Source organism: Malaclemys terrapin, chromosome 3, assembly GCF_027887155.1.
Source record: "Malaclemys terrapin pileata isolate rMalTer1 chromosome 3, rMalTer1.hap1, whole genome shotgun sequence".
Classification (NCBI taxonomy): Eukaryota; Metazoa; Chordata; order Testudines; family Emydidae; genus Malaclemys; species Malaclemys terrapin.
In genome coordinates this window covers 36413723-36430382 of record NC_071507.1, presented here as the reverse complement: position 1 = coordinate 36430382, position 16660 = coordinate 36413723, and the positions used below count along the sequence as shown (strand labels likewise).

At 39.1% G+C, this 16660-nt stretch overlaps 1 protein-coding gene across 1 annotated transcript in view; it reads left to right on the top strand.

The window, feature by feature from the left end:
• CAMKMT (calmodulin-lysine N-methyltransferase) overlaps nt 1-16660 on the top strand; it is a 375057-nt gene that overhangs the window by 14516 nt on the left and 343881 nt on the right. The window contains exon 3 of the mRNA XM_054022000.1: nt 14546-14610. Coding sequence (XP_053877975.1) covers nt 14546-14610 — 65 coding nt within the window. The remainder of the gene's footprint in view (nt 1-14545; nt 14611-16660) is intronic.

Below are 16660 nucleotides of genomic sequence, written 5' to 3'. Positions count from 1 at the left end.
GTGTTTTACTGTTGTTAGCAATGTAATCACCGCAAATACAATATTTACCCTGCATGCCATCTGTTTCAGGGAACCATCAGGGAGTGCTAGAGATTCATTTCTTAACGCTTCTTCATTCAGTTTCCTTTGCTCTCCACTATCAGCTCCGTAAGACTTTCACTACTTCATGTCTCCTAGACTTTGCTAGTTGCAGGCATGAGTTTTAAGGTTGTTCCCAAACCCAAGTCACATTTGTGCCAGCATAGAACAGTGTCAGAGAAGCATCAGGCTCGCCCGATTCTCAAATTTGATATTCATGTGCTTATACGTGCACCACCTTCTGTATCATCACTTCAAATGATATTTTATATTTGGTAAATGGTATTTTCTTCATTAATAAAATTATTAGTTACTTTAAAATCTTATACTGTAAACAGACACATCTTTGCTTATGTGAATTACACTTTAATTTATTAGAAGTAAATGCATTGTAAAACTCTAGTTTACTGTTTATTTATTTATTTTTTTTATCTTTTGCATACTTTTCAGATTGGCCAATGTAAATCAATGAAGCACTATTTTGTGCTGGGGGGAGGGGGGGCTTTCAGGTGGGCTTTCAGAATTCCATATGGGAATGTTGGGATGATTTCCTGGCAGGTTTTATTCTTCTCTGGGTGATATTAAATGATGCCTACCAGAGATGACTTATCCCTAGGGCTAAAAAAAATATTTTGATCCAGTTGTTTTGCCTTTGGACTGAACCAGTTTGCATGGAACATAAGAACATAAGAAAGGCCATACGGGGTCAGACCAAAGGTCCATCTAGCCCAGTATCCTGTCTACCGACAGTGGCCAATGCCAGGTGCCCCAGAGGGAGTGAACCTAACAGGCAATGATCAAGTGATCTCTCTCCTGCCATCCATTCCCACCCTCTGACAGACAGAGACTAGGGACACCATTTCTTATCCATCCTGGCTAATAGCCATTAATGGACTTAACCACCATGAATTTATCCAGTTCTCTTTTAAACTCTGTTATAGTCCTAGCCTTCACAACCTCCTCAGGTAAGGAGTTCCACAAGTTGACTGTGTGCTGCGTGAAGAAGAACTTTCTTGTATTTGTTTTAAACCTGCTGCCTATTAATTTCATTTGATGACCCCTAGTTCTTGTATTATGGGAATAAGTAAATAACTTTTCCTTATCCACTCCACATCACTCATGATTTTATATACCTCTATCATATCCCCCCTTAGTCTCCTCTTTCCCAAGCTGAAGAGTCCTAGCCTCTTTAATCTCTCCTCATATGGGACCCGTTCCAAACCCTTAATAATTTTAGTTTTGCCCTTTTCTGAACCTTTTCTAGTGCCAGTATATCTTTTTTGAGATGAAGAGACCACATCTGTACACAGTATTCGAGATGAGGGCGTACCATCGATTTATATAAGGGCAATAATATATTCTCAGTCTTATTCTCTATCCCCTTTTTAATGATTCCTAACATTCTGTTTGCTTTTTTGACCGCCTCTGCACACTGCATGGGCATTTTCAGAGAACTATCCACGATGACTCCAAGATCTTTTTCCTGACTTGTTGTAGCTAAATTAGCCCCCATCATATTGTATGTATAGTTGGGGTTATTTTTTCCAATGTGCATTACTTTACATTTATCCACATTAAATTTCATTTGCCATTTTGTTGCCCAATCACTTAGTTTTGTGAGATCTTTTTGAAGTTCTTCACAGTCTGCTTTGGTCTTAACTATCTTTAGCAGTTTAGTATCTTCTGCAAACTTTGCCACCTCACTGTTTACTCCTTTCTCCAGATCATTTATGAATAAGTTGAATAAGATCGGTCCGAGGACTGACCCTTGGGGAACACCACTAGTTACCCCTCTCGATTTCTGAGAATTTACCATTAATTCCTACCCTTTGTTCCCTGTCTTTTAACCAGTTCTCAATCCATGAAAAGACCTTCCCTTTTATCCCATGGCAGCTTAATTTACATAAGAGCCTTTGGTGAGGGACCTTGTCAAAGGCTTTCTAGAAATCTAAGTACACTATGTCCACTGGATCCCCCTTGTCCATGTTTGTTGACCCCTTCAAAGAATTCTAATAGATTAGTAAGACATGATTTCCCTTTACAGAAACCATGTTGACTATTGCTCAACAGTTTGTTTTTCTATGTGTCAGACAATTTTATTCTTAACTATTGTTTCGACTAATTTGCCCGGTACAGACGTTAGACTTACCAGTCTGTAATTGCCAGGATCACCTCTAGAGCTCTTTTTAAATATTGGCTTTACATTAGCTAACTTCCAGTCATTGGGTACAGAAGCCGATTTAAAGGACAGGTTACAAACCTTAGTTAACAGTTCCGCAACTTCACATTTGAGTTCTTTCAGAACTCTTGGGTGAATGCCATCTGGTCTCGGTGACTTGTTAATGTTAAGTTTATCAATTAATTCCAAAGCCTCCTCTCGTGACACTTCAATCCGTGACAGTTCCTCAGATTTGTCACCTACAAAAACCAGCTCAGGTTTGGGAATCTCCCTGACATCCTCAGCCGTGAAGACTGAAGCAAAGAATCCATTTAGTTTCTCCGCAATGACTTTATCGTCTAAGCGCTCCTTTTGTATCTCGATCATCAAGGGGCCCCACTGGTTTTTTAGTAGGCTTCCTGCTTCTGATGTACTTAAAAAACATTTTGTTATTACCTTTGGAGTTTTTGGCTAGCCGTTCTTCAAACTCCTCTTTGGCTTTTCTTATTACATTCTTGCACTTAATTTGGCAGCGTTTATGCTCCTTTCTATTTGCCTCACTAGGATTTGACTTCCACTTTTTAAAGGAAGTCTTTTTATCTCTCACTGCTTCTTTTACATGGTTGTTAAGCCACGGTGGCTCTTTTTTAGTTCTTTTACTGTGTTTCTTAATTTGGGGTATACATTGAAGTTGGGCCTCTATTATGGTGTCTTTAAAAAGCGCCCATGCAGCTTGCAGGGATTTCACTTTAGTCACTGTACCTTTTAACTTCTGTTTAACTAACCCCCTCATTTTTGCATAGTTCCCCCTTTTGAAATTAAATGCCACAGTGTCGGGCTGTTGAGATGTTCTTCCCACCACAGGGATGTTGAATGCTATTGTATTATGGTCACTATTTACAAGCGGTCCTGCTATAGTTACCTCTTGGACCAGCTCCTGCGCTCCACTCAGGACTAAATCTAGAGTTGCCTCTCCCCTTGTGGGTTCCCGTACCAGCTGCTCCATGAAGCAGTCATTTAAAGTATAGAGAAATTTTATCTCTGTATTTCGTCCTGAAGTGAAATGTTCCCAGTCAATATGGGGATAATTGAAATCCCCCACTATTATTGAGTTCTTAATTTTGATAGCCTCTCTAATTTCCCTTAGCATTTTATCATCACTATCACCGTCCTGGTCAGGTGGTCGATAATAGATCGCTAATGTTATATTCTTATTAGAGCATGAAATTTCTATCCATAGAGTTTCTATGGAACATGCGGATTTGCTTAAGATTTTTACTTCATTTGATTGTACATTTTCTTTCATATATAGTGCCACTCCCTCCCCGCACGACCTGTTCTGTCCTTCCAATATATTTTGTACCCCGGAATGATTGTGTCCCATTGATTGCTCTCAGTCCACCAGGTTTCTGTGATGCCTATTATATCAATATCCTCTTTTATCACAAGGCACTCTAGTTCACCCATCTTATTATTTAGACTTCTAGCATTTGTGTACAAGCACTTTAAAAACTTGTCACTGTTTATTTGTCTGCCCTTTTCTGATGTGTCAGATTCTTTTTTATGTGAATGTTTATTATCTGATCTGGCCCCTACTTTATCCTCTTCCATCCTCTGCTCCTGACTATAACCTGGAGATTCTCTATCATTAGACTCTCCCCTAAGAGAAGTCTCTGTCCGATCCACATGCTCCTCTGCAGCAGTTGGCTTTCCCCCATCTCCTAGTTTAAAAACTGCTCTACAACCTTTTTAATGTTTAGTGTCAGCAGTCTGGTTCCACTTCGGTTTAGGTGGAGCCCATCCTTCCTGTATAGGCTCCCCCCATTCCAGATGTTTCCCCAGTTCCTAGTGAATGTAAACCCCTCCTCTCTACACCATCGTCTCATCTACGCATTGAGACTCTGAAGCTCTGCCTGCCTACCTGCGTGTGGAACTGGGAGCATTTCTGAGAATGCCACCATAGAGGTCCTGGATTTCAGTCTCTTCCCTAGCAGCCTAAATTTGGCCTCCAGGACATCTCTCCTACCCTTCCCTATGTCATTGGTACCTACATGTACCACGACCACCGGCTCCTCCCCAGCGCTACACATAAGTCTGTCTAGATGCCTCGAGAGATCCGCAACCTTCTCACCAGGCAGGCAAGTCACCATACGGTTCTCCCGATCATCACAAACCCAGCTATCTACGTTTCTAATGATCGAATCTCCCAATACTAATACCTGCCTTTTCCTAGCAACTGGAGTTCCCTCCCTCAGAGAGGTAACCTCAGAGCGAGAGGCAACCCCAGCACCGTCTGGAAGGAGGGTCCCAACTATGGGAAGGTTTCCCTCTGCTCCCGTTGACTGCTCTGCTTCCCTGGGCCTTTCATCCTCCTCAACAGCACAGGGGCTGTCTGACTGGAGGTGGGACAATTCTACAGTGTCACGGAAAGCCTCATCAACATACCTCTCTGCCTCCCTTAGCTCCTCCAGTTCCTCCACCCTTGCCTCCAGAGTCCATACGTACGTGGTCTCTGAGGGCCAGGAGCTCCTTGCACCGAATGCACACATACGCCACCCGCCCATGGGGCAGGTAATCATACGTGCTACACTCAGTGCAATAAATTGGATAGCCTCCGCTCTGCAGCTGGGCTTCTGCTTGCATTGTCTCCTAGTTAATGAAGGGGTTGTTTAAAGCAAGAAGTTTTGAATGTAGTTTGGGCTATAGGTTTTAAGGGGAATAAAGGGTATAAGATAGAACCGACAAGGGACCTGCGCTCTCTTCCTGCTCCTGCTCCCCTTCTAAACTCCCTTGTGAAACTCCCTGTTAGCAGCCCCCTGTCACAAAAGCTCTCCGGTCGCTTGTGCGCTGCTTTATAAAGCCCTGGCCTGGGTGAATGCCCCGCCCACTGATTAAGGCTCAGCCAATTACCAGAGGCTTCTAGCCTTCAGACCTTCCTTTGAAGCTCACAGCTTCCAACTGCCAGCCACAGCATACGGTCCTTCAAACAACCAAACAAACAGACTGACAAACACAAGCTCAGCACACAGCAAGTAACCCCCAAACACAAACAAACACACACACTACAGACAGTCACTTACCCCAAGGGTCCTGTATTTGCTCCTCCTTCACCTGGAGAATAGCTCATACTTGTTATTTCAAAGAGAGAGAGAGAGAGAGAGAGAGTGTGTGTGTGTGTGTGTGTGAGAGAGAGAGAGAGAGAGAGAGAGAGGGAGGAGTGCGGGGGAGAGAAGGAGAGAGAGTCTCTAAACTCCCAGAATATTTTTCCAGGAACAAAATGTAAATACCTCCAGCAAAGAGCAGTTTAGTAGAAATTTCTTTGGTAATTGGTGTGCCTGCCTTCCGTACGAGAGAGGATTTTTATTAAAAGGATAAACAAACCATTAGGGCTCTGCTGTGAGACTTGTGTGCACTGCTGCCTGACCACAGACTGTTTTAGAGCCATTGATCATTGGGGGCGGAGTGTGTGCACTCATCCTTTGAATCAGGCATTATAGAACTTGAACTTGAATCAGGCAGTGGATAGATCACTGGACTGAGATTCAGGAAACTTGGGTTCTACTCCTGGCACTGCCACCGGCCTGCTGGCTGACCTTGGCCAAGTCACTTCCCCGCTCTCTGCCTCAGTTTCCACATCTGTGAAACAGCTAAGAGAAAGGAAGAAAAAGCAGGGGGAGGAAAGCTATTGGAAAACACACATTTTTAGATTCTTTGCTATCTACTGATGAAAAGTGCTATATAAGAGCTAGTAGGTATTATTATTATTATTATTATTTATTAGTGTATAGTCTTTCCTAATTTCTGTCTTTCCACTGGTTTGAGTGGTTATAGCAGCCAGTTCTCTCCCATATGTTGTAATACAGTGCTGGCTTGTGATGTCTTTATTGCACTTTTTATTGAAGGTTTTTATTTCTCATGGCAATAACATCAGCCAGGAGAGTTGCAGGACTGCAGGCTTTGATGGCGGAACCACTGTATGCTGCTTTTCGTAAGAATAATGTACTGCTGTGACCCTATCTAAAATTTTGACTAAATTTTCATCTACATATTTTCCCCCAAGCCTTAGGATCTTCCTGGGAAAGCCCATTGCACATCCTGTATGTTTAAAGGGTTGTCAACTATTATCTTGACAGGACTAAATACTTAAGAAAGTTCACCAGGTTGTTTGCGGCTTTTGGCAAAAAGTCTAAAGGCCAAGCTATATCAGTTCAAGGGCTATCAAAATGAATCAAATTGTGTATTCAGATATGCTATGACCTAGCTGGAGTTGTTGTACTAAAGATCTTGGAGACTATTCTATTTAGAGTGGTGGCTTCAGCAGAATCTTTTTGTCATGTTTAGATTGAAGTGATCTTCCAGACGTCTGACAGGAGCTTGATTCATAACTTTACAAATTGTTATTCTCCCAATACAAAGCTGAGATTGGGTGCTCAGTTTGGGAGAGCAGAGCACTGATAATTTTTCAATGTGATACATATTTGCTCTTCTCCTGAGACTTGTCACTGGTAATTGATCTCTTGCGGGTTTGGGGTGGACGTTGCCAACATATGAAATGTTTTTCCAGAGACAGCTGGAGGTGTGAAGGCTACTAGGCCCCCTTCTACTGCAGGGTGTCATACTTATTCTGGTAAATTGTAGCTTAGATCCTTTAGAAGGGAAGGAGAGAGAAGCAGAGGGAAGTAGAATCCTCCAGCAGTCCCCAGACTCCTGGCTTATTTGAAAATTCCTCACTGAAATTTCCTCCTTCCCCCCCATTCTGGCCCTTCTCCACCTCAGAGTCCAACTTTGACATGGTACGTAAACCATATTCCCTTTGTGTGCAGAGCACATGTGCTCTGGATTTTTAGCAGGAGGCAGCTGCAGGGTACAGAGCTGGAAGGTGGCTGCCTGAAAGTTGCAGAAGTGCAGCCAACAAGGGGTTGCTAAAGACCCAGGACAATCGCTGCTGTGCACAGCACAACTGCATCATAGTTACTTGTCAGCTGCCACAGAGCATCATCTTACCTCTCTCTCTTTCCCTCCCCCCTTCATTCAGGGTCTCCTAGCTCTCATTTTCATATCTTTTCCCCCAAGAAAAGTTCCTCTTTTTCCAATTCCCTTTTCTTACCTTCTCTTCCAAGAGGGGCATTTTTCCCATGCTGGGAGTCCCATATATTCTTAGCCAACCTTCTGAGGTCTCCCTCTCACTTGACTACCATGAGCCCCCAGCATCCCTGATTGTGAGGAAGGGCTGCATGTGGATATTGCTGGAGTTGGTTAACACCGCTCCCGTATCATCCATCGTGTCTCTGTCACTCTACAGATTCCGTATTTCCTATAGCTGTTTCTCCAGGTTCTTTTTGCCCAGGGGACATTAGGACGTGATCCAGCAAACATTTGCGGGGTTGAACACAAAATATAAAATGACCCAACCTTAAAATGAGCTTGAGAGAGTAATTCTAGATCCAATGGAAAAGCCTTGGCACTTCCAAGCACAGACTTATCAGGGCTATCAAGATGAAATTGCTACCATATCATGGGATTCTGCACAAAGCAAATTATACACATCATGACATTGGAAATGCTAAGTATAACCCATAGTGTCTATCTGTGTAGTGAAGTATAAGAACATAGCCCAAGTCCTCCTATTCTGTCCAGGCATGATCAGCTGTAGTAGAATTATCCCCTGCCATGTGCCACTGCTTTGCATTTCCCCTCCCCCCTCTCCCACCACAGTTGCTTTTCTTTTCATAGCAAAAAATCGTTCCTAAAAGCTTTAAATGGCTACGTTTCAAAGGCTGGGTTCCTGTTACACACTGTGTCTCAAATACTTGTACTGCTCTGGTTGAATTCTTAATTGAATGTGGTGTCTGACAGTTTTCCTTTCAGTGTTACTTTTAAATAAATTATTGTATTGTAATAAAAATGGCATTAAAGTAGTAAGCCACTTTTCAGGCATGTAACTTTTTAAAAGAATTATCCTCCGCATTGAAATTACTCATGTTTATTCTCAGTGTAAAGATGTGTATGTGATGTCAGTGTGTGTGGGGTGTTGTGTGGGTTTTTTTCTTTTCTTTTTGATAACATTTTGCTTGTCTGCATTGTTACTACTTCAGGGCCCATTCCTGTGCACTCACCCTTCCTGGCTGTCTTTGTGTTTTTGTACTGGACTCCATCCCTTTTAGTAATTCAGTGCCTCCCAAATTAATAGATTGTCATAGTGAGGTCCTTCATGAAATATTCAGCCCTTCTTCCTTTCCTGGCTTCAGGAAAGAACACTTAGGGTAGGATTTTTTGGGGTGTGTGTGGGTGGGAGTGATTGTGGGATGTGGTGGTAAGGTAAGTGGAGTTGCTGATATCATTCTGGTTGTGGTGGTGGAAAAGCTCTGTCAAAGGGGAAGCCCTTGCAGCATGACCTAAATGTGGTCAGACTCTGGTTTAGTTTAATCTGTGCTGGAAGTTAGTTCTACAGCTGGATCCCTTCAGATGAGTGCTACATCTCGGGCTTTCACACAGTTAATCCTGGGCTTTGTGATCTGGATTGTCCTACCGGGTAGTAGAATATAACTGTCTTGGCATTTTTATAACTGAAGATGCTGTCTCTAGTGTATCTGGGAACTGGTTCATTATGGCTTTGAATTGAGGCATTGAGTTGGCGGCAGATTAGACTGGGAGTCAGTGGAGGGACCAGAGCATAGGGCAGTGTGTTTATGGAAGCCTAGTCCATGGCTAACGTTGGCAGGTGTACACTGCAAAAACTGAAGTCTTTCCAGTTAATTTCACATTGTTTCAAATACAGTGAGTTACAATGATCTAGTGTGTGGGTAACAAATACATGCAGAACCGTGGCTTGATACTCATCGGGAGGAAGGGGTGGGATGAAGTTTTCTAGCAAGCTAGATATGAAACAAGAATTTTTTTTTCATCATAGATGCTATCTGGCCTTTTAAATTTGGAGTTGAACAGGACTTTAGGGCTGTGTACTACTTTGAAGCCTCTGTCTCCCAGTCTCCTCTCTTGCAGCTATTATAGGGACAGGAGTGAGCAGTCAAGTAAAGTAGTTCTTCAACTAAAGTAGAAAACTTTTTCTATTCTTAGTTGTGTCTTTATCAAGCTGCTAGTTTTTAGCAGCTTTTCTTTTTCTTTTTGAGTATTCAACTTCAATAGCTTTACTGGAAGATTTTTTTTATATATAAATAATAGTTTTTGTTGATATTTTACAAAGCATATAGTAATAAGTGTACGGTTTAATGCCATGTTTCCAAATTGACTTATTCTTATGGAAAAGGAAATTTATTCTTAAGTTTTAATTTTACATTGAATAGTTCTGGAGGTGAGACATTATGGGCTCTGAAGATGTTACTTTTCCCATATGCCATGATATCTATCTTTAAAACAGGAGAATTTTTTTTATTAGTAAGTTTAATGATATTGACTTTTTCACTTTTACAATCTGTGTTTACTGTTAAATTTCTGGCTGGTTTTAAGCAAGTAGAGAAAAAAGAGTTACTTTTCTGGCAGAATTATTTCCATTGATCAGTAATTTGCTCTAAATATTAAAATGCAAAACTAGAAAGAATAATCTCAACTATTCACAGCAAAGGTTGAATCTCTGCAAAGAATGTTAATTGCCATTTGTAAAAGATAATCCCTCCCTCCCCCCTAAATGTGAACTTGTAGAAAATAGTATGAAATGAAATTATCAGAGGATTCTGGACCTTCTGTCCAGAATTGAGGGGCTTGACATTTGTCCCTTTTCAAAGGACTTGTTGAAAATTGCCTTAGGAATGGGTTTTGAAGTTCCTGTTGAGAGCTTTTGAATTCCTACTGAAAGTTTTAGGGATGTAGATACAAAGGGAAAGAGTGTAAATCTGAGGCATATGATATGACTGAATTACAAAGGATGACTTCCTCCCATCCCACTACTGCTCAGTGAGGGGCAATATGTGGCTTAAGTAGTGAAGGGATCCTTGTACATGCCACCCTTGCAGAAGTAAATTTCATCCAAAGGAAAGCAGATTTTAAAAAATGATTTGGCAAAGGTTCCTAACTCAGGTATCCTTCAGCCAGCTGAGACTGCTTCATTGTGCTCTAAGATTTATATATTTGAAAAAAAGAGTACATGGACAAAGAAACTGTTGTGTCATTTCTTTACCATGCTAAGTTGTGGTTCAAATTGAAGAGAAGATTTTTTTTCTGATTTACAAAGAAACCAAATGTTTGTTTGATATGGAGTTTTAAGATGATAATCCTTCTGAGATTTATCAGTCCTCTTTGTCAGTTGATCCTGATATTTAGCAAGTTATAGCTAATCCTTTGCTAGTTAAGCAAACTACACATAGAAGTAATTCTTCACCCTTTCCTGCTCTTCCTTTCTGTTACTTCCAGAACTCTAGCTTCATAATAGTCCATGTCAATCGTTTGCTTTTTCTCTTGATTCCTATGTGGAAATATTATTTGGCAGTAGATTTCCTTAGCCTTCTTGGCGCTTTACGTTTGGTATATCTGTAAGATAAGAACTATATTTTCTTCTCCGCTGATTAAACTGAGGACTTATGCATGTGGAAAATGGGGAAACTTTTTGTTGTACAATTACAGAGTACTGCTAATCTTTTTCTGGTTCTTCTGAATGCCTTTTGTCTTCATGCCCTTGTTTGTTGACTTGTTAAACTTTTTTTTAAAATGCATTTTGGCAGTTGAGTTTTCTGTGTGTTGTGGAGAGAAGGTGCTTTTCACTCTTTAATATTTTTTCAGATACTTTTCCTCCCTTTTCTAAAATAGTTTAATTTTAAGTATCTGAAATTATGTCCATAGTTGACAATTAGGAATGTTTTCTGGTTAAGACAAAGGGAAATACATTGAAAAACATTGTTTGCTCCACTTCTTTCTGTGATTTAAGTGCACACTAAGTGCTGTACTCAAGACATACTATGTGTGTTGTAAATCTGAATATTGTACCCTGAGGGCTTGTCTACATGTGGATGTTAAATCAGTTTGTTCACTCTAATTACACAGAATTAACTATATCGAACTGAAGTATGTCCTCACCACTTTGCTATGCTGTCTTGAGGTACTGCTCTTGTTAATCATTATGTCCCATATAGCACTTTGCTTCTTCGGTGTAACCATGCAGCATTCTGGGCAGATATCCCATGGTGCAATTTTCTGCTGCCTGGCTTGATGTATTCTGGAATTTTTCTCAAGGTGCACCTTGGGGTGCCTGCCAGAACCTGAAAAATGGGACTTTGTTGAGGTTTTATAACAACTCAGCTTATTCATTCTTAAATCCTCTTGGATAAATACCATCTGATCCTGGTGTTTTATGGCTTTAACTTTGTTCCAGCACTATCTCTTTTGAAACTTCATTCTCTGACAGTACTTCATCTTTATTACGTGAAAAGACTAGATCTGGGGGAAGTATCTCTCCAAAATCCTCTGTGAAGACTGATGAAAAGAAATCATATAACTTCTTTCCAGTGTCCTTATTCTCATTAGTTCCTCCATTAACTCTCTTGTAGTCCAGTTGATCCACTGATTCTCTTGTAAACTTTCTGCTTCTGATGTGCTTAAAGAATTTATTTTCATGTACATGGCTATTTGTTCTTCAAGTTCTCTCTTAATTTTCCTAATTTTTGTCATGCATGATACTTGCCACTTTTTGTATTTCTTTTTACTGGCTTTATTTGGGATGGATTTTTATTTTTTTAAGGGTACCTATTTGGTTCATGTAACCTGTTGAACCTTGATATTTAACCATTTAAAATTATTTTAATATCTATTTTTGTTTATGGGTATGCGTACTTTGTGTGATTCTATTACCAATCTACAGTTCTATAAGTGCAAAAGATTTAAGCTTTTAAAAATAAACATTTATTCTTGCAACAGTGTTCCTTCAAAAAGGAAAATCTCTTGGAATAAGAACAAGTATTGGATTTCCCATCTCTTTCAAGTAGTCCAAAATCTTATAGATAGATGTTCCCAAACTTCCTTTATTGGTTTAGAAGCCTGTATTTACTGCATTATTGAAAGACTAGAAAGGCTCTTTTTGACAGAAAGAAATGTCATTTTCCTTCTCTTCTCTATCTCCATGGAGCATGTTTGTATAGAACATGAATTATATACCTACCCATTCTTTGCCAATTACTGCTGTGTGTCCTCTACAGGATGAAGTATGTAGATACTTGTAGTTGCATCCAAGGTTCATTTTTCTTTCAGAAGTTACCCCATTTTAAGAGTGCAAGCATCTCTTGTTTATGGAAGAGTAAGTTAACTATATTGTAATGGGAAAGGTGGAATTGGATGTGTTCCTCATTCATTAACACACATGTTCAGAGAAAGATGATAGCTGAGCTGTCTTCCATTCTTTGTTTATGACTCCTGTTTGCTGCCATGACTACTGAATTAATAGGCTGGCATTCTTGACTCTGTACTTGCCGAATCGTAGAATAGGCAAGAAGTCAAGACTGACCTTGTCTTAGATTATGATTCATCAGTGCAACCAATCCTCTGCTGCAAGAATTGACTCAGAAAGGAAATAAGAATAAAAATTAAGTAACAAAGCCCCAGTCAAACAAACAAAAAATTCCCAAGTTTCCTTGTTTTTTGTTTTTGTTTTTGTTTTTTTCTTTCACCATTTAACACTGAGGGCTGATTTTGGCCAGGGGCATAACCTTTGGATCTCTTGCACCCAAGCTGTCATATGCAAAACTCCAGTATATCGCAGATGACTCTTAGTTCCATACATTTTGTTTGCATTCTGTGGTGTACAGGAATTCACTGTTTCATGAATAATCCTGAGGATGTTTAATGGAGTTGTAGTTGGGATTTTGTTGAGATCATGGTAATGTATAGTGTCTCCTGATTTAATTTGTCTGAAGGGTTTAGATTTTTTTGAATCATTCATAAATATTTGGTTCCACTTGTTGAAAAATTAAGTTTTCCTGAATCTGCTGACTGCACCCAACTCGCAAACCTAAAAAATGTACTTTTAGGAAATGAAGATGGGAAAGCATACAAGGAAAAGTGTGTGTGTGTGTGTGTGTGTGTGAGAGAGAGAGATGGATTGAAACTGCTCAGGGAAATAAGGATGGGGTTCAATCAGAAGAGCAGAGCCAGGATATCAACTTCAGCAGGTGAAAAAGATAGTGCATGTGGGAACCAAGAAAGAGACTGGGGGCTGCTCTAATTCCAAAATCATTTTATGCAGATATTTTGTTCTAACCACCTTTAGTTTCAGTTTTCCACACTCAGTATATAGTGTTTGAAATTGTGACTCACGGTTTCTGTTCCTTTGATGGTAAGAGATATGGACATCTTTAAAAACTTGTTTGTGCTTATTATGCATGTGACACCAATTTGTAATAGTTAAAAGGGTGTGCTTCTACTTTCCCATGTTTTGAAAAAGGTGTATGGTATTGAAACACTTAATCAGCATGTCACCTGGCCCTAGTGACTGGTCCGCAGAGAATAAGAGCCTACTGCTGCTGCCAGCTAACGGAGGTACTTTTTCAATGCAAGCAACAAGGGTCTGTATTTTTGGAGCTGAAGATCCCTGGTTGTATCTCTGCAGATACTCTGTACTGGTAGATGGGTACAGTAATTTAAATTAATCTTGGAGGCAATCAAGTTATTCTAAACAAATTCTGGCAATTTTTTTGTGAATCTAGATTGAAAGCTGTAGCATTTAAATTAATACAATAAACATTGTAGGCACCATTTATTACTGAATTTATATGCAGGTTCTTTTTATGTCTCTGAATGATTTATTAAACTGTATTCTATAATTTAAGTATCTGACATTCTTATCTTGATCGGTAAAATTTAATGTTACTCTTGTTTTATGCTGGTGTAACTTCATTTATTTTAATCAAGTTAAACCAGTGTAAAAACAAAACAACTCATTAGTCAGGTGGGCCCCATTTGCTTTGTTCTAATAACACAAATGAGTAAATGCATTAAGTTAAGAGTATATATAAATATTAAACATAATTAAAAACCTTGTTTAAGAATTGGGTTTGTTTTTCTCATAATACTTATACTGTATGGAATCTAATTAAGCACAATTTGCTTGTTTTTTAAGAATACTGCAATGTTGAGAATATAACCTTTTAAAACAATCTCCCAGATTTTAATTCTAACACTTTATTTTCAGAACATTTCTCATTAGCTTCCCCCTAGTGGCTAAAATAATATGTGTTCATGGACTAGTAATGAAAGGTGTAGTGAAAAGGTTTGTGAGATATCAACATGTATGGCAAATTCACTGTCTTAAGAGAGGACTGAAGAATATTTTTACTTGTTGATAAAATGAAAATATCTGTTGTCTTCTAGATGTAACAATGGACTTTTAAATATCGAAGATGTTCTTACAAGTTTTGACAACACAGGGAATGTCTGTAAGTTATTAATTTATTCTATAAGTACAGTGTTGTATAGGTTGAAGCCTGATTTTGTTAATATTATGCATTACAATATGACTGTTCTATGCCAACTTGTCTTACCTGGGAAACACTGATATTATGGTGATGGTGGCATATAAAACCTTATGGTTGATAAATGTATTTTTATGCCATTTTACATATTAAAATTGTAAAAACAGGCAGGTCTAGGTCTGATCAATGCAAACTTCTGATTTTTGTTTTTCCCTCTTGGCTATACATTTTATTTTGGGGCTAAGTACACAGCCAACACTTTAGAAAGAATGAAAACCTCTTGCCCACTAGTTAGCCATAAAAGCAGGTAAACTTGCAGCATTTGTATTTCAAGATGTAAAACCATTTGTCCTCCATTTCTTTGAGGAGATACTTTGTAGTATCAGAGAAGGAAGAAATAGAGTAGATTTTCAAGACCCTTATGTTAGCCTACTCTGACTGTGGTGCAGTAACAAATGGCTGGCATTAATGCTGTCAAAACAGACTGTAGATTTTTGTCTGAGGACTGATTTGCAAATCTTAAATAAATGAATACAATATTCTACTTATTGATGACTTTTAAAACAATGATATTGAGAAGATCTGTAATATGTTAGAAACAAAAATGGCAGGTGGGGAAGGAAGAGAGTTGCGGGCTATCTCTTGAAGAGATAGTCTGCATGTACTATGTGCTTGATCCTTCAGTATCTCATACTCTATTCCAGGTTTGTATTTTTTGTTGCTTTTTTCAATTGGAAGGCTTAAAGAATAAAGTTGGGGGTCTTTAAGGATCACAAAGTCAAGAGACAAGTTCTTTTTTTCCTCTCCTCCTCCAAACTATGACGTGAGACTATTCTTCTCAAATATGCCTGTGTCACCTCAAAATTTCTGTCTGTTTCTCCTTAACCTAAAGTTATATTTCAGTGAACACTGACAATTCAGGAGCAGAAAAATATCAATTTATTAAAGTAACCTTTTTGACTTCAAAGGAAAATAAATGTATGGATGAAAATTCAAAGTATGGATAGCTGTTTGAGACTAACATTCTGTGCCATCCATTCTTGACTTGGTAGCCTTATTTTTTTAACACTGCAGACTTTTTCTGCACAGACCAAAAAATACTTAGAAAATGTGTTTTTGAAGTACTGCCAGGTAGGTGAAGCAGTTCACAGATTTCAGAAGAGAAATGAGATCTAAAGGATTTACAAGTAGTCAAAGGAATAATATCAAGGCCAAGGGAGAAAATCCAAATTTTGTGATAAAGGCTGATGTCAGGGACAATTTGAGTCACCAGTAGCTGGATAATTAAGCCAAGTGAAAGGATTGGGAGAATATGTGGATTTATGAGCATGCCTTGGGATTTTGGGGAAAAAACATAGTGATACTGAAAATTCTTGTTTAAATGACAGATCAAATTTTTAAAAAGATTAAGTTATCATAGATTCATAGATTATATGGCCAGCAGGGACCATTATGAATACCTAGTCTGACCTGCTCTATATCACAGGCCATAGGACTTCCTGAATTACTTCCTGTTTGAACTAGAGAATATCTTTTAGAAAAACACCAAGTCTTGATTTTAAAAGTTTCCAGTGATGGAGAGTCCACCACAGCCCTAAGTAAGTTGTTCAAATGGTCAGTTACCGTCACTGTTAAAAATTTGTGCCTTATTTCTAGTCTGAATTTGACTAGTTTTAACTTACAGCTTTTGGATCTTTTTATACCTTTGTCTGCTAGAGAAGAGAGACTTCTATTATCAAATTTTTGTTCCCCGTGTGGATACTTGTAGACTGTGATCAAGCCAAGCTATAAACTTCTCTTTGATAAGCTAAATAGATTTCCTCAAGTCTTACACTTATAAGGCATGTTTTCTAATCCTTTAATCATTCTTGTGGCTTTACTCTGAACCCTTTCCAATTTATCGACATCCTTCATGAATTGTGGATGCCAGAACTGGACACAGTATTCCAGTAGCAGATGCACCAGTGCCAAATACAGAGGTATTATAACCTCTCTACGCCTACTGTTTATACAT